Source organism: Semicossyphus pulcher, unplaced genomic scaffold, assembly GCF_022749685.1.
Source record: "Semicossyphus pulcher isolate SPU_LCO1_2020_fin unplaced genomic scaffold, fSemPul1.0.p SCAF_7, whole genome shotgun sequence".
Lineage (NCBI taxonomy): Eukaryota > Metazoa > Chordata > Actinopteri > Labriformes > Labridae > Semicossyphus > Semicossyphus pulcher.
The window spans coordinates 21,561,867-21,585,243 of NW_027211748.1; the positions used below are offsets into that span (position 1 = coordinate 21,561,867).

At 41.0% G+C, this 23,377-nt stretch overlaps 1 protein-coding gene across 2 annotated transcripts; it reads right to left on the reverse strand.

Annotated features, from left to right (window-relative positions):
* Window positions 1-1,847: 1,847 nt before the first annotated feature.
* On the reverse strand, window positions 1,848-22,989 carry LOC138611331 (glutamate decarboxylase 1-like). 2 transcript variants are annotated; one of them, XM_069684378.1, is made up of 17 exons: window positions 22,714-22,989; window positions 21,699-21,818; window positions 19,716-19,772; window positions 18,077-18,214; window positions 16,486-16,728; window positions 14,459-14,549; window positions 9,907-10,019; window positions 8,496-8,611; window positions 8,105-8,184; window positions 7,539-7,593; window positions 7,322-7,438; window positions 7,164-7,228; window positions 6,961-7,039; window positions 6,638-6,787; window positions 6,414-6,521; window positions 5,580-5,669; window positions 1,848-3,853 (listed from the first exon to the last, which is right to left on the reverse strand). In XM_069684378.1, exons 2-17 carry the CDS (start codon window positions 21,772-21,774, stop codon window positions 3,680-3,682), a joined length of 1,752 nt encoding a protein of 583 aa, XP_069540479.1. In that variant the 5' UTR covers window positions 21,775-21,818; window positions 22,714-22,989; the 3' UTR covers window positions 1,848-3,679. The 2 variants fall into 2 exon arrangements, with proteins under 2 accessions (XP_069540479.1, XP_069540480.1); XM_069684379.1 differs by lacking the exon at window positions 19,716-19,772.
* Between the last annotated feature and the right edge of the window lie 388 nt (window positions 22,990-23,377).

Sequence of the window (23,377 nt, forward strand, 5' to 3'; positions counted from 1 at the left end):
TAAAATTATATTACTTGTGTTATTTTAAAGCTTCATGTAGCCCCTTTAAGGATTTTTATAGTTCGTTTTTCCACAATAAGCTTTGGATAAACGTGCACACAGAGAGTCGCCACCAGGGGGCGCTGGCAGTACATCAAATCTCATTGCTAACGTCAATTTCGATCTTAAGCTTCACTCCTCTGCCAGCCTTCTCTTTGATATTTGTATGGCCTCCATGTAAAGGTTATGAAACACTGTAACAGATGCATTTGTTTCTCCATGAAATGGTGGCTGAATCACACCTGACTCACAGGTGAATAAAGGCAAGAGGAGAGGAGAGATGAGGGAAATTAGGATGGTTAGGAAAAAGTATGAAAGCAAATGTGAGAGAAGGGGAAATTAGAAGAGGAGGAGAGAAGGAAGAGATGATTCGAGGGGAGAAATGGAGGAGAAAGAAGAGATTAAAGGGGAGAAGGGAGAGGAGCGTTTCATTCTGGAGAACAGCCAATCCGACACGCAGCTGGGGGCCAAACAAAGCCTTCTCCGGGATGATTAGGCAGAGAGGCAATAATGTATACGTGTGTGTGTGTGTGTGTGTGTGTGTGGAAACCGGGATTATAGACAAAAATAAAATGTCTGAATTTTTGAAGATAACAGTTTGTGGAGCCTATAGATGTTCTAACCTTTTTCCTTACCAAGACTTGAGTATTGGTTGATACTGATTATCCCTACAATACTAGTGCGTTAAAAATATATGTTATCTGTGGTCTATACTATTAACCCTGTATAATGTAATATGATTGCTATGTTTTTTGTACTGCCTGGCTCAGTACAACTGAAGGTATCTTAACCTTAAACAAGCTAAAAACCAACAAACAAGCTAGGCTAGTGTTGGCTGCAGCTCAGCTAATAGACTCTTCTTATGCCAGACAAACCATAATGTTTTAAAGAATAAACTGCTTTTTTATTGTTTTGTTTTTTTTCATCTTGACTTTAAAATTTAAAAATACATTAAAATGTGTGATTGAAAAAAAAGGCTTGCTGATATTTTGCTAGCTTTGTTGTTAGCTTTGTTACACTCTTAGCTAGCAGCACACTGGTCTTTGCTGCTATAAAACAGTAGTTGCTCGTAGCAGCTATATTATTGATGTGTAAGCTTCTGTTTTGGAGAAGAAGTGGAATATTTTTGGTTGGCTTAAAAATTATGGCATTAGATCGGTGCATTCACTTGTGAACTTGCTGATACCGGATACTGCGTTGTAGGCCATATCAGTGGCATTTCCGATACACACGCTGAGCCACAGAGAAAGATGGCAGTGTGTTGTTATCATTTTTAAAGATGTCCAGGCTTTATTAACCCTGTATGTGTAAGAAAAGATTGCTATCGTTGTTTTTCCTGGCTCAGGACACTGAAGGAATCCTAACATAAAAACAAACTCTGCTAACGTTAGCGGCAGCTCAGCTAGCAGCCTCTCTTGCCATCCTGTGACCACAAAATGTCAGAGAAACACATATCTTTAACAATAATACTGCTTTGTTTTACCTACTTAATTATCTTAACCCTTAAATAAACAGCCCTTTAAATGTGCGATTGGAAGACACTGACTGCTGACATTTGTGCTAGCTGTTACTAACATTACACTCTTAGCTAACAGCAGAATGTTCTTTTTGTGCTGCTCCGACAAGTTTCATAGATTATGGTGTTGACTGGTGTACTCACTGATACCCGACGCCGCATTTCAGGCTGTATCAGAGGCATTCACGTTACTTATATCTGTATGGGAACAACTGTAGTAGAGCCACAGAGAAAAACGGCAATGACAGACAGAGATTTTGTGTGTGAGTGTGTTTCAATAAGTCAAAGTCACTTTTCCGTTTAATAGACTTTATTTAAAGATCTTATTTTTCCAGATGATTCTGTTAAAGTGCCGACTGAAAACCTCCTGCGAAACGTTTCCTTACAGCTGGCTTCATCAAAAAACCAGATAGGTCACACACAGGAGTCATTGGCCACGTACAGTACACAGGTTACCTTAAATATGATTTATACAATTGTGCCATTCACATATGGTCCCTAGATACCATAAATACTTTGTTAATATAAGTCTTATATATTACTGCAATAGTACACGTCCATTTACAATGGAAGAAAGAAAGGTGAACATTGTGCAAAGACACAAACAGGAACTCTGTATACAAGATATTCCATTGAGCTCCCATAACACTGAGAATACAGGTAATATGTATTACAATTAATATATTATATTACAGTAAATGCAGTAGGATTCAGACAGTTACAACAACCCTTCTTCACAGTCTCTAGAGGAGAGTACATTCTCACATCCTTGTGCTTTTCTTTAAAATAAAGGACCGGCACGACTGCCAGAGAATTACACAGACTTCATTCTTAATCTCATCAGAAGGCCAGTCAGTCAGTCGTCAAAACATTCAGTCAAAAAGACTCACAATCACAGAAAGAAACACACCATAGAAATTGCATCGCAGTCAAGGGGTCAATAGGTAACATTTTACAAACACCTATAATCTATAAGAAGGTCTATATGAAGGACGATGGATTGCTCTGATCCCGACTCTCTTTCTTTGGCTGACAAAATCACTATAAATAAACTTCCTGTTATTACATATACAAATGTATTACCGTGTAATACACATAAAGATACATTTACAATAAAATACCTGAATCTGCAAACAGTGGAAATGCAATAAATACTTCTTATATACTGAATAATTTTAACAATGTTATAAACACACATGGGTATCACATGATTGCATGAAACAGACAACGAGCCAGCGTTTTACACGTTAAAAGTCGTCACAGACTCGGGAAAGCTGCAGACATTTTAAATCTTAAACTTCTACAAGGGAAAATATTGCAGACTGTAGATCAGTGAGCCTACAGGAGGTTATCTGACCTCTCACTCGGTACCTATGGTGTGCACGTTAGGTCATAATAAGCTTATTTTATCACACTGCTAGGCTAAGATACACGACAGGATACACACAGTGCGCCACATGCACACCTGCACACTCACAGACACACACACACACACACACACACACACACACACACACTGCTTCAAGGGTGTGTACACTGCTTTAGGTGCACTGAGATTAAATATTATGTACAGCTGAAAGCACACATGATTAAATTTGTGTAGCAAATGTATAATACAGCAGAATAATTTTATGATAGTTTGTCATATTTTAAATCTGTGCTTTTCTCCCTTTAGTGTTTGACCACACACTCTCACACTCATACACACCTTCTGGCACACACACACACACACACACACACACACAAACACACACACATTAAAAGACTTAATACATTGGACGTAAAAGTAGATCACACACATAACAAGACTCCACAGTACACACATACATTAGAGTGTGTTTGTTGTTCCTGGAGTCTTCAGATACTTATATATATTTAGTCTATAGGAGGAACTATACGGGCGAGCGAGTACTGAACTTGCACTCTCTCTCTCTCTCTCTTCTCTCTGGTTGGAGAAACAGTCAGAACGCTTTAGACAAAATAGGATGGGATATAAAGAACCTAACACACGTCCTGTCATTATTCTGTCCGCAGCACTGTGAGTGTTTCACCTCTCTGGAAATACAACTGATTAAAGACTGTAGTTTCACCGTGTGGCCACTAGAGCGGCGCTGGCAGAGAGCTCTACAGGTCCTGACCCAGCCTCTCAATCTCATCAATGAGGAAGTCGATGTCAGACTGGGTGGCCGCAGGGTTGGAGATGACCATACGGAAGAAGTTGACTTTGGTGCCCTGAGGCTGGTAGCCCACCATGGTGGTCCCCGACTCCATCATCATGGCCTTGATCTTTGGCGCCACCTGGTGGAGTAAAAACGGTTGATCAGAGCTTTGCATTCCTGAAAACAACTATTATTACTTTATTTAACAGGGGAAATGCAACAGACTGTATATGAGAAGTGGTCGTAGCCTCTTGGTTTCAAAAGTGGAGTCAATGCAGAAGTGCCTTAAACCTGCATTCATTCCAATGGCCAGCAGGGGGCGACTCCACTAATTGCTTGTTCGATTTTATACTTTAGTTTTTAGACTACTTCTCAATTAATGGGTTACCTCGGTAAACATTTTACTAATCCATTTAATTTCTCAATCTCTTGTTTTCTTCAATATATCAAGTTGTTAATTTAGTGCATTTTTGTCCCATTTAGAGTCAAATTGATGATAAAACAGGGTCTGCTTTAGGGCGTGGCTAGCTGTGGTTGACAAGTCGCTAACACGGCGGCCTGTCACCCAGGAAAAGACGGATCACAATCTGTAACCACTCCAACACTTCTGGATCCAAGAAGGCCAAAAGTCCAAGCTGCATTCACATTTAAAGTGGACATATTTTAACTATGCAATCAATTTTCTATTATTCTAACGTGAACCATGTTGGTAAAGTTTCATTTCGTCCTCCTGAAACACACAAGCCGTTTGCCATTCAAAGGTTAGACCTTAGCCACGATTGGCTGACTGTATTTGGAGTGACTGCTTAGCCCCTCCCCCACGTGTGCGATCCCACGTGGGGGAGCGGCCGCACTGCACTGTCACACCAAAGTTGTAGAAAACATGGCTGCTCTAGGATCAGTTATTCTGCCTTATATGTACGAGCCAGAATCACCAGGAGGCATCAGAATGGTGAGTTGAAATCTTTGCAAAGACTTGACTACAAGCTCGTGCCAGAAGGCAGCCTGAGGAGAATGACGGTGAATGACGATTGGTCGCTTTCACTTTTTCACTGTGAACAATAAACACCTAAAAATGTGAAACCCATGCAAAATATGAGAATATCAATTTAAAAGATATGGCCCCTTTAAATACAGTCTATGTGCGTTGCAAGATACATTAATTGCACCAGATGAGCTTATAGCTGATCTCCTTTAGGCTCGCCCATCCTGTTATTATCATCTTACAAATGTCTCCAGAATTAACTGATGCTCATTTATTGATCTTGATTGTTCACACAGTTGGTTTTGATTAAATCAACTCCCTTTACGTGTATCTCCCAAAACTGTCTCAACTGCCTACAGCTCTTACAAAATTCACAATGTATTACTTTATTTAAACTCACGATGCAAACTCTCACTCTCACTCTCTTCTCTGTTCTAAAGTCACAGCTAAAAACAAAAGGTGCAATGCATCTGCTGTTAGAGCACACAGTGTGTGGTCTGCCCAGCCTGAGGGGATCAGGTGTAACCCCATTTTAAATGAGTTCCAAAAAACAACCTTGTAAAAAGCTGCTTTTAATTTCATAATCTGAAGCTTTTTTTCTTTGTTTTATTTTGTTTTCCTCATTATTCACTTATGTCTGCTTGCTTTATTCTTGCATTGTTTGCTTTCAAATTTTAATTGCCCCTGCAATAACTGCTTTGCTTAGTGACACATTTTCTATTTTGCTCATTATGTCCATTCCTTCGCTCTTTTTTATACATGAACAGCACTGTTACTTTGTTTCTGAAAAGTGCTATATAAGTTAAGTTATTGTTACATTATTCTATAGTCCTTGGGTTGAAGCCAGGTTCAATGATGTGCAGTCATACAGTTGTCTTACCCTGTGGAGCTTTTCTCGCCGCTCATCACCCTCAGGCATTCCTCTCAGGCTGGGTGGGATGTACCAGAAGCAAACGTTGGTGTGCTGGGGCTGCAGACAGACGTAAACACAGTTAGAGTAATAATCTGGAAGATTTTCATGTAAATAAAGGTCTTTTAAGTCACTATCTATCGCCGAATTAGGTAACACAATGGTGATTGAGCCTATGGCCCACTGATGAAAGCCTTTGCATTTGCAGTATTACAGACTCGGTGTCTGTGGCGACTTTCATGGAAAAAAATCACAAGCAGCACCAGGTTAGTGGTTGGTCTGCCAGAGAGGGTAGGCGGAGCTCAGCTGCTGCTTTTCTGGTCTCTGCAAGTGTTGCGAGTAAACAGTAATCTACTAAGGCTGAACAAACAAAGAAAAGATCGATGACTACAGATACAACTTCAACAATAAGTGAAAATCCAAAGAAAAAGAAACAAACTGGACACTCAGATGAAGGCAAACACTCGACCGTCAGCGAGGAAAATCAAGAGTTACAACCATAACGAATGGAGGCAACTGTAGGTGTCTGTTTAATTTGGGAAGTCTACTCCCATAAATACTGTTTATCGCCTTTAGAGGCTCCAAAGAGAATGAAACTTAAATCTTAAAGATTAAATCTTTAATGCACACACCGAGAGATAGCGGTGAAGGTTAGAGAGCAAGAGAAATGCTGTTAAACACTACGCTAATCGGAGTTTGAGACAATATAATGATGTTTTTTGTTGGTTACACATCTCAGAAAGGTCCCTGTCATACCATTATTGCACTGAGGTACATTTTGATTAGTAAATAAGAGAAGCTCACCACTCCATCAAACACCATCTGATATCCCTCCCTGTTCTTGATCTTGTTGTACAGGTACTGAGAGAGATCCAAACACTTGTCAATGTGCTGCTCAAATCCGATGGTGCCCTGCGGGGAAAAAATATTAAGACAGTTAGAGCACAGACTACATCGTTTATAGGTTAAAGAAAGAAAAGATACGCCAGTATATAGTGTATAGTACGGTATATCTCCCTCTGCCTCACCTTGGCCTTCCACATGAGCCAGAACTTGAAGATGTCGACGTGTCGGCCGCACTGGATCGCTTTGTCTCCTGTGTCGTAGGCGACGTCGTACTGTTTGTCTTGTTGGAAGAGGTAGCCGGCACACATGGAGTTACAGCCTGACAGGATCCCCTACAAACACAACATACACACACTGTTAACCTTTTTTTTTTTACAACTCTTCTACCAATGACATGCTAGCATTATGAACAACTTTCAGACTGCGAGTCCTATGATGGTGACATTAGTATGAAAATGTATAGTCTGTATTGTGGTTTGTGTGTGTGTGTGTGTGTGTACTGTACCTTCTCTCTGACCAGGATGGCGGAGCACTGTAGAGGCACGCCCATCATCTTGTGCGGGTTCCATGTGACAGAGTTGGCCCTGCAGAGATTAAAATACATCTTAATGCAGTGGTTCTCAACTGGGAGTCTCTGCCGTTATGTACAGTGGTTGTTTAACTTAAGATGTACAATATAGAGCAGCTCTTCTGTTCCCATGTACTCACCTCTCAACGCCACTCAGCTTATGACGATGCTTCCTGGACATCAGCAGTCCACCGCCCCATGCTCCCTGAGAGGACAATGATGGCAGATATAGTATGGGTACAAATACAACTACTACAATAAAAATATTACAGCAACTCCTCCAATATCAGCTACTCACATCAACATGGAGCCACAGGTTGTACTTCTCACAGATGTCAGCGATCTCATTGATGGGGTCAAACGCACCGTACACAGTGGAACCTCCTGTGGCGTTCACAAACAGTGGAACATAACCCTGCAGATGAAACACACACATGATGATCAGAGGACAAAACATGTTGGTTAAAGAGTGAGAGCTAATAAATAAACAAGGAAAGAAGAGAAATGACACTGACCTTCTGTTTAGCATCGATGATCTTGGCCTCCAGATCTGCAGGAATGACTCTCCCTCTGTAACAAAACAGAACATCGTATTAGCATACAAGGTCCACAAACCAAAAACATAAACATTTGCTGTTTTTTTATTGGTTTAGACTACCCTAACTCTTAGGCTCTTAACACAGTCCATCAGATGGACAACCATAAAATACCTATTTTAGTCTCTCTGCACTGACTTAGCTTCAGAATTCATTTGAAAATAGCTGTAGCTCCTAAGCTTGGAAATAGCGTCCCAATAATCTTGAGGTATTTGGACGAGAAAATAGCTAAAACCATCTGCTCAGACAAGCAGTTAGGTAGCATGTGCTATTTTATGTTTTGAACTTATGTCTCTTACCCTTGCATATCTTATATGGTGTTTTATCTTCGTATGCTCCAACTAATGTTCTTCTCCCTTTGTTCATTTTATCTAATTTATTTATTATTTATTTGACTGTGAAGCACTTTATGAAAGGTGCTTTAAAAGTTAACTTTGCTAGTTGCTATCAATGAAAGCTCTTATTTTGAAAGATGAATTTCCCACCTCTCATCTGTGCTCAGCAGGATCACGTTCTCAGTACCAAAGCCCAGAGCGGCTCCAGCCTTCTTTATGGAGTAGTGGCTCTGTAGGGACACACATAAGGTATATGATTCATCTTTTATTAAGACAACAGCTGAATTCAGAGTCTAATTGCTTGTTGAGCTTTGTCTTTGTTTCTTTCATGTTTTTAAAGATACATTTTTTCTATAGTCAAAAGAAGATAAAAGCAAAAACAGAACACCATTACAGAAGCCTTTGCTGGTTGATTGTTACTGGACTCATACAATAGCTGCAATCTACAGCCAGTGAAGTGTGTCGTCTGCTTTATTACAACTCCTACAATGGAGCATGTGTGTGTGTGTGTGTGTGTGTGTGTGTGTTCACGGTCACGTACGTGTTCAGACGTAAAGAGGACGAGGCGAGGAGCAGCAGACATGCCCTTGGTCTTGACCTCGGGGAAATACTTGTAGCGAGCGATCATCACACTGTACATGTTGGAGATAGCGCCCCCTGTTGAGCAACAACACACATCAGCACCACGGACAGCAGCACTTTAGGAACATCCATTTCTTCTCTATTCAACACAAAATATAACATTTAACTTGATTTAGGGGTGGTGGAAAAATCCATACAGAATAGTATGGTGATATTGTGCATGGCGTTATTCTATCTGATTGTTTACCAAGTATCAATCTTTTATAATACAAATTATAATGGTACATTTTGCGAATACAATTCAAATGTTTTGGCACTGGAATTAAAAAAAGAAATTGATTGGTGCATAGTTATTTTGTGGTTGGGTCAGCAGAGGTCATAGGTCATGGTCAGCAGAATTGAAAGGAAGTTAGAAAAAAGCCAGAGGCTTCATTGTTTAATTTAAATTTCACAGTACTTCACTTTCATGCATTTAAAGAAGGTTTTAATGACAGTGTTGGTCAGTCTGTCTGATTTACAATCAAATTTTGCACATTATAAAAGACTGAAGTGAGATTAGCAGACTGAAAACAGTTGTTTGGGGAAATTATTTGCAGTTAAAAAAGGGTATAAATCACGTTGTATGTTACTGAAATGCTAAGCAAGGTGCAATACGGTATGACACGATACCATGCGATACAGTATAATAGGATCCCATTAATACTTTACCATACAATTTAATACGATTCGATCAACATTTTTATGATACAATACAAGTAAATATGATACTTTAAAATAGGATTCAATGCAATAAGATAGGGTACCATACAATACAATAATAGAGGACATGATATATATATATATAGGGCATCTTCTCCTTCTCCTTCATTAAAAATTCCCCAATCTGCATAGTCCCCGCTCACTATGTGCTACGTTTCTCCTTAGCTGGCTTGAAATGTAGTAATTAGTAGAAACGTTAACATTAGTAGTTAGTAGTGAGTTTGCAAAAATTATGATGATGGTTACAGCTCTCTCACGCATCGCCGAAGCGGGTGACGTCTCAAACCTGCCAATCTAAAAACGTGTTGTTCAGCCTGTCCTTGGTACACTGCAGTTTAAAAGCAGACAGGCCCAGCCATGGAGATGACCGCTTATGTTGTCCCTGATATGTCTTGTAGCACATAAAGAACACCACATGGAGATGTTTACAAGGTGAAACACTGGATTTTCACTGGAGGGGGTCTTTTACTATATCCACAATATGAGTACAGGTCACAGCAGGGCAGCTATAGCTGACGTAGTGGAGTAGTACTGCTATAATATCATATCGTAGGGCTTCTGGTGACTCCCATCCTTAATTAGTATAGAGATGCTGATATTTGTTGGCTAACCTGGTGAGAAGAGTCCGTCTCCCTCTCCATCGGGCCAGCCGATCATCTCCCTCATTTTCCTCAGGGTCAGCTGCTCCATCAACACAAACACCGGAGCGATCTCGTAGGTGAACCTGTCAATCACATCACAACATTTGTCAGTACAGCCCGTCAACATCAATGTGACGGCGGAGTCCTTAAAAGGGATTTGTGAGAAAGAAATGTAAAAGAAAATTCTTATGCACACACACATGCTTGCAGATTAACAAGCAACATACACACACACACACACACACACACACACACACATACTCATTGGTTTTTCATCAGCTGTTCTATAATTCCATCCACAGAGCACAAACTGGAGCTTGTGCTGACTGAGCTAATTAAAAAGTGTCTGATAGGAGGCGGGCAGCAAACATTCATATTCAAATGCTTCCTAAAATCACTCAGTGGTTTAATTAAAGCACACAAAGCTCTGATGGCTATCTGTCAATCCTGCCAATCTCAGCGACGAGCCTGAATGGGGCGGATTTGATGGCTGAGAGGACGTGTGGGTGTGGGAGTGTGTCCGCTTGTGTGTGTGTGTGTGAGAATGAAAGAAAGACAGTGTGTGTTCTGAGGAGATAACAGTATCTGTTGACCCCAAAAAATTCGGAAATTGAGGAAGACACCATTATTGTTAATTTAATTCTTCCATGAAAAGAAAGGCGAGAGAAGATAAAAAGGCAAAAATAATATTCGCAACATAAGAAGTAGAGACATGAGAGGCATAAAAAGAGAGTAAAAATACTAGTTGAGAGTTAACAAAAGATAAAATGACTCTGTTGGACTTATCCCTGAAAAGCAACTGGGAGAAAAATGTGTTTATTTAACCGATGAGACTGTTCTTCAAATAAATCTTTCCTCAATTTACTGATCAATGCATGGCCTCATTTCTTTAGCTGTTTGCTTACTGCCCTTACTATGTGAAAAAGGCAATAAAACAAAATAAAAGTCTTAATAGCTAGAAGAAGAGCAAAACTCCTGCAGAAGCTAAAGTGGGTTAACTGTGTCACTGAAAGTTCGACTCCGACATCGAGGCCTCTCTGCAAACCGACAGTCCATCTCACCGCCTCCCACACACACCCTCAGGACTGATCCCTGTTTCCCCAGCTTGTAATGAGGCCAGTTACACAACACTCCTCCACTCCCACCAGCAGCAGCACCAGTACCATCGAGAAACAACAATAACATTATCTCCTCTCTCCTTTCGATTCCTCTCTGGGTCCGATGAGGACGGAAGCACTTTATAGTTTGGGTAGAGAGGCGGGAGAGATAAAGGCTGTGAGGAGAGGGAAACAATGCACTGAAGAAAACAAAGACAGAGGACAACAAAGGAGGAGGAGGGGGTGATGGTGGAAGCAGAGCAAGGAAAGCGTACAGAAAAGAAACATTACAATGAGGCAAAAAGAAGAGGCAGAAAAAAGGACATCATGTATCCAGAATGTTCCGATGGCAAACAAATGTATGGATCCGTCACTAATCCATAATATTTACAGAGAGGATACAGGGAGATCTGAAATTATACTGTCCCAATTTGAATTGTTATGCATCTCTTAGAATGCTAGATTGTAAAGATCACAAGCTTGCAAATAAAATTGCCTCACCGGATCACCGGCTACAGCCTCTTCTGAGAGATAAAAGATCTGTAAACCTCCCCACAAACAATAATCATAGATGCACATCAAAGATGCACTAAATATATGAATAGATCAGAAAAAATATGCTTATTGGATTACATTTTAGGATATCGTATTTTCTAATTTAGGGTTTTTCCAGGGTCTAATGTTTGGTTCAGTGTAGCCGTAGATAGATATGGAGGTAAAAACAGAAGGATGCAGAGATTAGGAAGCACAAGACATTTTTCTTGTGTAATTGTTCGTGGTGAGAGCTCAGCCACAGGATGGATTTGAACGCAACATTAGCTTCTCGTCGGTACACCCGATCAGACTGTGACCGCTGGGCTTAGAGTGGGAGCAGCAACAACACAGGATAAAGCCACAAAGGAGACTGAATGTATCATTTTGCAGCCTCTTACTGGCCTTATTTCAGAAATACGGCCTTCTTTGAGATACTAGAATTATGGTTAATATAAGGAACGCAATATCTGTGATGTTTCACTTTCATTTCCACTAAATATATATCTCAGCCACGGCAGAAAAGGGACAAAACAAGTGGAGCTTTTTAAAATTCTCCTTCTCCTGTGAGTCATTTCACGCTGTAATGACAATAATGGTGATCATTATCACAATCAGAGCCAATCATTGGTCTTTTCAGGGTGAAAATTACCCCTCAGTCACCTGCCCGTCTCCAGGGACGGCCCCTAAATGCCCTTATTATCATCATCAAGGGCACTCGATGTGTGTGAGTCAGTGTTTGATTGTGTGCGTGTGTGTGTGTCTGTATGTGACTAACCCTCTGACCCCTGAACACACTCTCCTCTCAGCCCCTCAAAGGAGCACTGAGTCAGTCTGGATCCTCTGGGACAATAGAGCCGGAACGAGGGCTCCACAGGGAGCTGCAGCAGCCAGTTTCCTCTCTGTGACAGGGTTTTCTGTGCAGCCGGAGGACATTGTGTGTCAGTGTGGGGCCCAGCTGGCCTATCTGCTAAGACCAGCTCACAATGAGCCTGCAGTCAATGGACTGGAAACCCTGGCTGCTGTATCTAGGACAGCCAGAGCTGGTGTGTGTGAGAGAGAGAGTGTGTCATTATGAAAGTGTGTGAATTCAATGGCCCTGTCTCTTCGGGCATTCTTCCAACCGGGAGATGAGATGGGAAAGTTTTCTCCTCAGGGGAGGGGCTGGTTTGCTAAGCTAATGTTTTGAGAAATGGGATAAATTAAGTGTCTCAATTTTTCTTTAGCTCGGGCTTTATTATCCTCGCATTGATCTTTTCTTTGGCGGCCCGGCTAGGAGAAAAAAGCAGCCACAGAACTCAGGGAAAGCCTACTGAATGCTCAATTTAGTGTATATTAGATGTTTATATTGTCCTCTGCCAACTGCTTATCTTGTGTGGTCAACCTGCGGTGTGCAAGTCCTCACTGTCTTTGTAAGACAAACTCTTGCACATATATTGTACCTAGAACTTTAAGTTACTGATCCTGATATTTTGATTATCTAACTCTGTTTTAAATGTTGCAGCTCATTTCCCATGCCTTGTTGTCATATTTGTTATGTCCTGATCTGTATCTCTATCATACATGAGAGCAGATCTGAAAAAACTGATTTCATCAGTTCAAGCAAAATGCCAAACATTCCTCTGTTCAAGCCTTTCAATTCTGAGGATTTGATGCTTATGTTTGGCGGATATTGAAATAACTAAAAAAAATGTTTTTTGACATTTTTGGACTGTTAGTCAGAAAAAACAAGACATTTAAAAATGGCCTGCTCTGCCTTTTTGGAAAATGTGATACGCAGCTTTCACATTTTTTTAAAATTGTAAAGATCATGTGATTAACAAGTTACTTATGAATATAACTGATGCCCAAAACAATAAAGACAAAAAGGTAATGCACAGCCCTACATGAGAGTGCTGCACATTTCCCCCTTTGGTTAGCTTTTAAAGACAGTCCTTATATTTCTAGGTTTTAAACAAACAAAACATGACATTTGAGGATGTCACTCTGGGATATGGGAAAATGCGGTGGGCTGTTTTCACTTTTATTTTTTTAATCTTTTCAGTCAGAATCAGAAATACTTTATTAATCCCCGGGGGGAAATTTGAACATTACAGTTGCTCTGACACAAGAGGAAATTATAAGTCAATTACTGGCAAAAAAAGTAAAGTAATAATTAGTTGCAGTCTTTCATGAAAGTGATGAACATTTTCTCCTCTGGTCAGTCCTAAAGGTACTCTTAATATTGTAAATATGGCAATTCATGTTTACTCCAGTAAGGAAATCAACTCAAATGATAGATCTATTTTTCTCCTCCTCCTCAGGGAAAGAATTGACAGAACTATAATGGTTTATATTGTGCTTGAGTACATGAGTAACTGTAACTTTGTGTGTCTGTATTCAGTATTCTTCTATTGCACAGTGGCAATGATACGATGTTCTTCACTTTATACTAGTAATCATAACACAGAGTTACAGCTTATTTACCGGCAAGTGTGTGTGTGTGTGTGTGTGTGTGTGTATCCGTGTTGTCGATGTGGTTCATGCCCTCTATCAGACTGGGCCACCATGTTACTGTGACCTGAGATCAATATGCAATCTAACCACCCCCGAGGCCGGGCTGCTTCCATATACAGAACAGCACAGTGGCAGCCTGCCGCCCGTCAATACAGCATCTCTACAGGACAAAATAAACACTTTATATAACTGCCCTCCGAGCCGCTGCGATTGAGAGGAACACCATGAGCACTATGAGTTTATATGAAAATGACTGGAGGCTATTTCCAGTGGCCTACAAACAGGAAATCTCAGCTGACCTGTAAAGACATAAAGAGGTGTTTCCCTTGTATACATAATAATTACACCGCGAACATGGATGCAAAAATTGAGGGCAGCGTTGTTGCTGTTTGACTTACATGTTGGTGTTAGCAGTGGAGGTGAGCCACTCTCCAGCAAGTCCGATGATGTCCAGACCTGTAGACAACTGGTTGAAGAATCGTGGGTGACCTAAACACAAACAAATGTGCACAAACTATCTTAATTTCATTTCTTTAAGTATGGCTTCATTGCCTCAAGTAGGGAATGATGATTTATATGAATACAAAGCAACAAGAGAGACAGCCTTTCATAAGTTAAATTTGTTATTATATTTGATCATCTGAAAGTCATCCATAAAGGTTTGTAAGGTGCCCTTTTGTAAATCATTACTCGGACAAACATTTTTTTTTTCTTTTGTTCAGGGGATCAATATGTTGATCTGAATAAATGGATCCTGACTTGGATCATTGTGAACTCAAATTCAAAAAGAAGAGGGCTCAGTCATTTACTCTTCCTGCTTTGTGATGTTTTATTGTATGGTAGTTTGTATCTGGTATTGTTCTGTCTGTGTTATTGTTGAGTTTGTTTTGTACTGTCCCTTGTGCATTTGTTGTTGATTTTTACATATTTACAATGTTACAATTTCATTTAGCAGACGCTATACGGTCAAAGCAACGTACATCTGATTTTAAAGGCCCTTTGCAAAAAGGGCATTGTAAACTAGCATTAGGTTTTACATGCTGTAGTGTATGGCATAATAATCATTAATCAATCAATCACTAAAATGAGTCTGCATTGTCCGGAGCTGGTGAAAAGGTTAATAAAGGGATATAAAGACTTGAATGTTCTGCAGGCTAAAGCTGAACATCTAAATCTTATAAAAAAAACCTGCAAAAGAATTAAAGAAAATAAACAAAAATAACAGTTTTTAACTTTGCAATTCACTGTCATCTAGACTGCATTTTGTATTCCCCTGGTCAGCAATAAAACCAGAGGGATCTGAAATAGCAGTGTTCAGTGTACCATAATTACACTGGTAACAAGGTTATATGACAGCCAGTTAGACTGTAAGGTGCTTGCACACACAGCCACCGTCAACAGGCCTGGAGCCTAAACGCAGTCATGGGTATAAGCATGGTGTGGAGGTGGTGCTGTACAGCTCACATAATATATAAGTGTGATGTTAAGTCATATATGTGAGTAACAAATATATTAAATCGAGTCATATGAAGTTACTTTTCAATGAAACCTAATGTTTTTTGGGCATATTAAATGAACTGAGAGGAATAAAAGACCAGCTTCATGTTTCAGCACCATGGACAGCTCCTACAGTTAAACCTCATAAATTCCCACCTCTTTAAAAGTACAAAAAAAACCCACCACCAAGTCTCTGAATGAAAAGTGGTGTTGAGTTGTAGACACAGTAGACCTTCTGCGTGATTTATAAAACCCAGGGGACAGTTTGAGCGCTGTCGTTTTTAACAGCTTGAAACAGCCGTGTTAGGATCCCCTCAGGCAACACTTGCTTTAATAAGTGGAGGGGAGAGAAAAGGGGGATGTCAACTGAATTACCAGGGGGACAATAAATAAGGCAGTCATTGTAATAGGCTGTACACTATCTGGAAACAGCTTTGTCTCCATTGGTTTGGGTTGAATTCACCTCCTGTCAGTATACATTTACATAACAGTGTTAAAAATTGACAAATTGGTATTATATAAATATTATTGGAGGGGTGTAAATATCATAGATTTACTGTATTATCATTTTGTTGGACTAATATTATGGTTTGCTTTATATAATTATGTGTATGGCAGTGATAAAATAAGACACATATTTATTATAGGAACATTTTTGAAGATTTAAATATCACAGAATAACTGTTAAGTCATTTCCAAAGTCGAGTTATTGTAATTCTCTGTAAAATAATGTATACAGCTATATCTGGGTTTGTACTTTTGAAAGCATATTAGACTGAAAGGCTTTAAGGTTAATTGTCTTGTAAACCCTCACATTCCAGTGTCCTTTTGCCATTTAAAATAACATCCCACCTTATGAATAATTCAAAAGGCCACAGCTTATTAAATCATATTCCCTCAGCTCAACCTTGAAGGTGTCTCTGCATACCTGTCCGGACGCCGTACTTGAGCGTGTCCCTGCAGTCCACCAGGATCTGCTCCAGGGACTCGGGCTGGTCGGACAGCTCCAGGTTGAAGCCCTCCATGCCCTCCAGCAGCTGGTGAGGGTGGTGGAAGTCCAGCACCTTGGTGGAGCGGTCGAAAGTCTTCTTCACGTAGTTGGTGAGGATGTCGACTATCTCCAACAGGAACTGTATGGTGGGCTCCTCTCCATTTTTGGCTGGCAGCAGGTCTGAGAGGTGGGTAAGGGGAAATTAGCCTTTATGATTAACTTTAATGTTGAGCCAAAGGGCTGCTGGAGGCTCTCATTTTCAAGCTGAGCATGTTAATCACAAACATTTACCCATGTAGACTTTCACAACCTACAATTTAATGGCCACGCTATTACTATATTAAACCACAAATTTTATTTTCCCCATACAATTTTATTGAAGTTTTTATATACATAATTACATTAACAATAATATAGACAGTGAACCCCCCCACCCACCCATCACACAAACACAACATCATCACCCAACTGCCTGCCCACTCACCCAAAGCAATCTTTGGTTCTACAAAAGGCCAAATTTGATCTGTATTTTTAGCCTTATTAATTATACTGGTAGAATAACCTAATGATATAGATATGAAGGGAAGTAGGCCTGTGTAAGTTGAGATTTATTTTAGTGAACATAATATTTGTAGATTGTCTAATTGTTCTCAGGTTTGTTGAGATAATATGCGAAATTTAATAAACTGCAAAACATTTATATTTTCAATGTATTCTGTGTATTAGTTTAGAAAAGGTAACTATATACAGTGTAGGCTACTCTTTACTGCAGTGTTACAAACGGTTGAGATTGGCGGAGTGATATCATTTACCTTAGTTAAGTGATGTGTCCCAGTTGTGGTCGGTGTTAAGTTTTCCTACAGTTGAGAATTTAAAGGTGTTAAAAGTGACCCTCCGCAGAAGTTGCCCCTGTGTTGCTGCTTTATACTGAGTTATATTTCATTAAGTATTTCAAGTATATAGCCTAGTAAACGCTTAGAGAAACCATATTTGCGATGGTGACAGCGTAACATTAATATGATGTATGCTAACAGTAGCCTAGCATAAAATCCTAGTTAACGGCTCCAACGGTCATAAATTTCGGTTTATAAGCTGGAATGCATCGATTTTTACTGCGTCAGATGCCTTACCTTTAATCTAAGGGGCGATATCTTTCAAACATTACATTAGAAATATGAAATTTGTGACTAAAAATTCAAACGGCTTAATTTTACTGTTTAAATCAAAGCCATTGGTTCTATCCTGATTGGTCTCCAACTTCGGTGGTCGTCCGTTAGAACGTTGACATTGTGAGTGAGAAGGCTAACAATATTGTAGTTCTCATTACCGAGTAAAAAAGTAACCAAGGTAACAAGTGAGAAATCTGAAGATATGTTTAATCTCTAGGAGGCCTTTAACAGCTATATCTCGACAAGAGCTCAAACTGTTGATTTAATTTAAAGGAAAGAGCCCCAAAAATAGTGCCAAATTACATTTTAACGTAAATAGAGTATATCTGGCAGGAGTGTGGCAGGTGTATAGCTCTCACCTCTGGCGAACAGGTTGGAGAAGTCGGTCTCGGTGAGGCGGAAGCGCGCGTCTCTGTCACTGTTGTCGCACGAGAGCAGGTTCTTCTGGCCCGCGAGCCTCCCCTTCTCATCCAGGCTGTTGTTCTTCTGCAGGAACCCTAGGGTGTTACACGGCGAGGGGCACGAGTTATCACCAAACACCTCCATCACACAAGCGAGGAAAAGACGAAATTATGAAGCCAACACAGAAGAAAATAAAATAAAAGACGATGAAATTAAATTCCAAATATTCTGCGTTTTTCCTCAAAATAGGGCAGTTTTTGAAAAAGATCTGTGACGTTAAGTCAGCTCCTTAAATCAGAAATGCTTTTATGATGGAGGCCAAACCTATATAAGCAATTTTTAAAGAGGGTACACGCCCCACCCTGTGATGTAACAACCACACCCGGCTCAGGAAGCACCCATGTGGTCCAGAGACTGACCGGCTGAGTGGGCAGGACAGCCCGCGGGGACGATGACCCACACAGCCGATAAATCCACACCGAGTAAAGAGGGTTAATGATCGAAGCACAGAGGCCCACAGCGGTCTGAGCCTGCAGGGCCTGTGTGTTTTCAACTCCATGATTGATCAGCTTTCTGCTCATAGACTTCTGTAGATCAGCTTGGATAATGTGTGGGCCTAATTGTGCGCGAAACACGTGGAAGACACACACCATTGTTATCTGGAAGCATATGAAACACTGTCTCTCAGATTTTTTCTGTGGAAACTCGCTCATTAAATCCTTAATTACACATTCAAAATCAATATGCGAGACCCTCTAACTGCCATGGCCTCCGTATAGAAATATTCCCATTCCAGTCCATTAAAATGTCATTAAAACCAATCTAATCTCAATCAATGTCAATGTCTCATTCTCAGAAATAGCAAAAATGTTCGATCTTTGGGTTTGAATTGATTTCTGTCTTAACGATCAGGCCAATAATGTCCTGCTCGAATAGATAATTTATACATAACATTATTTCTCCTATGCAACACTGCAAGAAAACACATTACGTCATGCATTTTAATTATTGTGCCACTAAAGAGCCACATTCCTTCAAGTGATGGAGGATTAAACCCGCCTTCCCTGCAGCGTCACATCCGCCATTCTGTACTCAGATAAGCTGCTTGTGTGATTTAACAGAAAGCTTTCAAACACAAAAAAGCATTATTTTTACATTTAGAATAAAAGTAGTATTTTATTTACAGGTTATTTTAAGGGACTCTGCTTTATAACAAATATTTCCAGGCCTGTCTGGAGGGTTTTTCTCTTCTGCTGCTGAAACAGAAGAGACAGGGGAGGTTGAGGGGCGGTCGGGGGCGGTGAGAAGGGGCTCTCATCATCAGACCTACAGGCTAATGTCCACTGACCTTTAGAAGATGGAAACACAGAGTGACAGTCGCTGTGTTTGTCCCGCTCTAACAGCCTTTATTATGGCCTATTTCAGGCCCAGGCGGAGTTTTTTATTAAAAAAAATGACACAAATGCTACAGGAAAACAGGCAAAATACAGTATTATGGAGGCATGTTCCCATACCTTCAATATGTCCTTCCCCAAATATTTTTTTATGTATCAAAAATGTATAGAAAAACGTTTTTTTGTGCGCAAACAAACTTACCACAAATCTTCATCCCCAGTTTCCGTGTGCATCCGTGCATCCACGCGTATTCGTTTGCTAAAACAGAATGAACGTTTGAGTTTGTGTTCGTGCAGGCCGCGGAGCAGCGAGGATGGGCGGTGATGGAGATACAGCTGGTGGAGCACAGAGAGCACAGTGGAAGCGTGAAGCGGACGGCTCTTGGCCAGGTGTGTGAACCCTCTGGTTATTTTTCTTTTCCAGAATCATTTGTTTTTTTGGTTACATTTTGTCTCAATATTTCTTTGTGTGCCGGGAACTTATCCCCCTTTTTTATTTACCACAGCACCCACTAGTCAATAGGGGATGAGTCTGATAACATTTCCGATTTAAGTTCAATCAATAGGCGCCGACAGAGGGCCGCGCGGCACATCTACGCCGCGCGCACACACCCAGCCAAGGGGCGGAGTGGAGTTAACGCCCGTGAAATGAGCTCACGGAGGAGGGCAGGAATTAATTGAGTGAAACACAGTATGTGACTGCAGCGAGCTGCTAATGTCTGAGGCCAGGAAGTCTACAGCCGACTGGATGCAGGAACGTATAGTACAGAGCGTCTCATACATACACACAACATGCACACAGACATGGAGCAGAAGCAGAGCCAGAGCGAGGCGGCGGATGTAGCTACACCTGATGGAAAACTTTCAGAACAAAAACAAGTATTTAAATTTACTGAAGCAATTTCACTGTGAGAGAAACCAGAGAAGAGCTCGAGGGGCTGAGGCCAAGGCAAAAAAAAAAAACACACGGGCATGCGCGCGCGCGCACACACACACACACACACACACACACACACAGTATACAAGCCGCGAGGCGTGAGATGGAGCGTGGCAGAGAGATAATGGCAACATCCAGCAGCAGTACACCAGCAAGTCAGACACAACAACAACTTCTTTTTAATGGGCTGCTCCCGGTACAAAGTCACAGCGGAAATAAGTCTCAGGTTTAGTAGAGTTTTTTTTTTTATTGACGCCCAGGGTCCACAAATAAAAGATCGAAAATATTCTATTCGGTGACGACAGAAAATATAGAAAGTGAATTGTAAACTGGAGATGTTTTTCCTTTGTCACTTGGCTGATGTAAAAACCTGTAATTATTTCCCGCGTTGCGCTGCAGATGGCTGCTCAAGTGCGCAATAATGGGCTCCGTTTTGGGGTCCATTTTGTGACTGTGACAAAGACTTAAAATGATTAATTAACCCGCAGGTTAATGTAAATAGGTTTAACCACGTTGGGGGGAAAAATGCAGCAGTGTATTTCTCCAAGAGCAGTACGCATCCTACATTTGACGGGGCCTAAAGGCATCCTGGGCGCGAGATAAGATCAATTATGACAAGGGAAAAAAATAATCAGAAATGAAAATGCGCAGATTTTGGTGTCGAAATTTGTCGAAATCACTGCATAAAATGCGATCAAAAGCCAAACACTGAATGCGTCATTGTGAGAAAATAAGGAAAATTAAAATCAGGAATTTATTTTCGATCGCAAAATGCATTTATTAAAACAATAGTATCATTAAAAGCTCTTGCATCATTATAAATAATAATACATAATAAGATGCTCTCCTGGCGCATTATATCTGGGCCAGGTCCGCTGCTCGGCGCGCTCCGCTGACTCGCAGGCAGCGACAGGCAGCTGTGATGGCTCTGTTTTTAACCGGAATGATTAACGACGGAGCCCACACAGCAAATGGCCCGGGCGAGACCGGCTTTTATCAGACAGAGAAGGAGGGGAGAGAGACAGAGGGGCAGACAGTGGAAGACAGAGAGGTGTGTGGGGGTGAGACGAGTTTTAAGCTCTCGTGCTGCCCATAGATCGAGCTGCACAAGTGTCTCTGAGCAAGGCAGTCCCGTTCACAGTCTGCGCGCGCCGGAGAGGGACAGCCTTAACGAGGATTTGCCCCCGGGGGGGATCGATACCGGAGCTCGATGGTATTCACAGGTAGAGGAGGAGTGTGAGGACTTACTTGCTGTCGGAGGTCTTAAATTGGCAGAGTTGGGGTCCTGGTCCCCGCCGGTGGCTCTCGGTTCAGACGTGGCCATCACTCCTCTTCTGTTGTCTGATCTCCAGCTGGGAAATAATTCAACTGCAAACAAAACGGTGCAGAGTTAGAGAGGCCGGGTCAGACTGTCTCATAATAGTTATACTTATAGGTGAAGATCTGCAGCCAGTTCAAAGTGTGGGCCAGAAAAAATGATGTTATCACCTCCACTGTGCTTCACCAGGAGTGATTTATCCCTGGAGGGGAGCTGGGTGGGCTATGAATCAAGACGCGCAATTTGGAGAGAATTGCGCACGACGCACGAGCAATACGCACATCACGATAAATAGCTTTGGTGATAACATGGAGCCTGTTTGGGTACATTTATTTTGGAGATAGCCTTAAATATTTCTCAGAGTCAGTTGGCAATAAAATACTCTGTATGTGACATTAATGTGCAGAAAATGTGTTCCATCAGGGAAATGGTCTTGGAAATAGATGATGGCACGATGGAGGAAATATCAGTGAGTCAGACGGTTAAAATCAATTATATCTCACAAAGACTTTTACTTTGAATGTTTAAAAATAAAAGGATTTAAATATGTATATATATACATATATAGATTGAGCCTGATGACATCACAGAAAAACAAACGAAAAATGACAGAAAAAACAGATTCTTGAAATAAATGTTGATATGATGAAACTATAATCCCCATTTGTCATTCATCTATTGACTCAGCAATCGACATTTCAATTAAGTTTGGCTCTGAACAAGAATATCCTCCTCATCATCAGTCAATGTCATCCTGATATGAGAGGCAGACTGAGCAACTAATGGCCCCTTCTGTCACTCATTTAGGGATGCTTTCTTTCAGAAAACACCGCGAATTATTATTAAATACATTTTTCCAAAACAATCCTGACGTTATAATCTATGACTAAGACGCGCGTGCAACAATCACCTGCCTCTCTGTTAAGAAATACGAAGCCATCTTACCGGCTCACAGGTTGTCGAGTCCAAACTATAACCTGATGTTCCAGTTGGCACCCAAAGGCGCGACAAGCAGCAGTCCAGCAGTCCAGACGAAGCGACGGAGGAATACCAACAGAGCGCGCTAATAAAATCCCATCCAGCCGCGCGCGAGTGACCCTTTCTTCTCCCTCAAGAATATATATATTTTTTTATTCGTTATTTATACGTGAAGCTCCGGCTGCCCATTGGTCTGTGTTCACGCAGGCATGAGTCACAGCCTTGCCTCCCTGTGACGACTAATGAAGCTTCCCTGAGTGCTACTGACAGCCCCAATCCACTTTAAGGAGCCTAAACAGCCAAAAGGAAAAACACCAGTGACGTACCCCCACCCTGCTGAGTGTGTGTGTGTGTGTGTGTGTCGGTGTCTCCAGGTGTGGGTGGGTGTCACAGGATGGAGGATGGAGACTTGAATGTGAAATGTGTTCAGATTTGGTAACATAGAAATTGACCTTGGGATGAAAAGCAGCTGATTGATGTGGTTTAGTAACAGAAATATTCAGAGTATAAACCTGTGGATGCTTTATAAGGCGCTCATTGTTACATCCATGAGGTTATTTAACACAGAATATAAATAATCCATCCACCCGTGCAGGTACTGACTGTTAAATTCCCCTTCCCCGAGATGACA

Coding starts and splice junctions, on each gene's coding strand:
- LOC138611331 (XM_069684378.1), bottom strand. CDS start 21,774: ATGGCCACGTCTGAACCGAGAGCCACCGGCGGGGACCAGGACCCCAAC. Junction 16,729..18,076: donor CTCCAACCTGTTCGCCAGAG/GTGAGAGCTATA, acceptor CCCACCTCTCAG/ACCTGCTGCCAGCCAAAAAT. Junction 7,439..7,538: donor TCATCGATGCTAAACAGAAG/GTCAGTGTCATT, acceptor TTTCATCTGCAG/GGTTATGTTCCACTGTTTGT.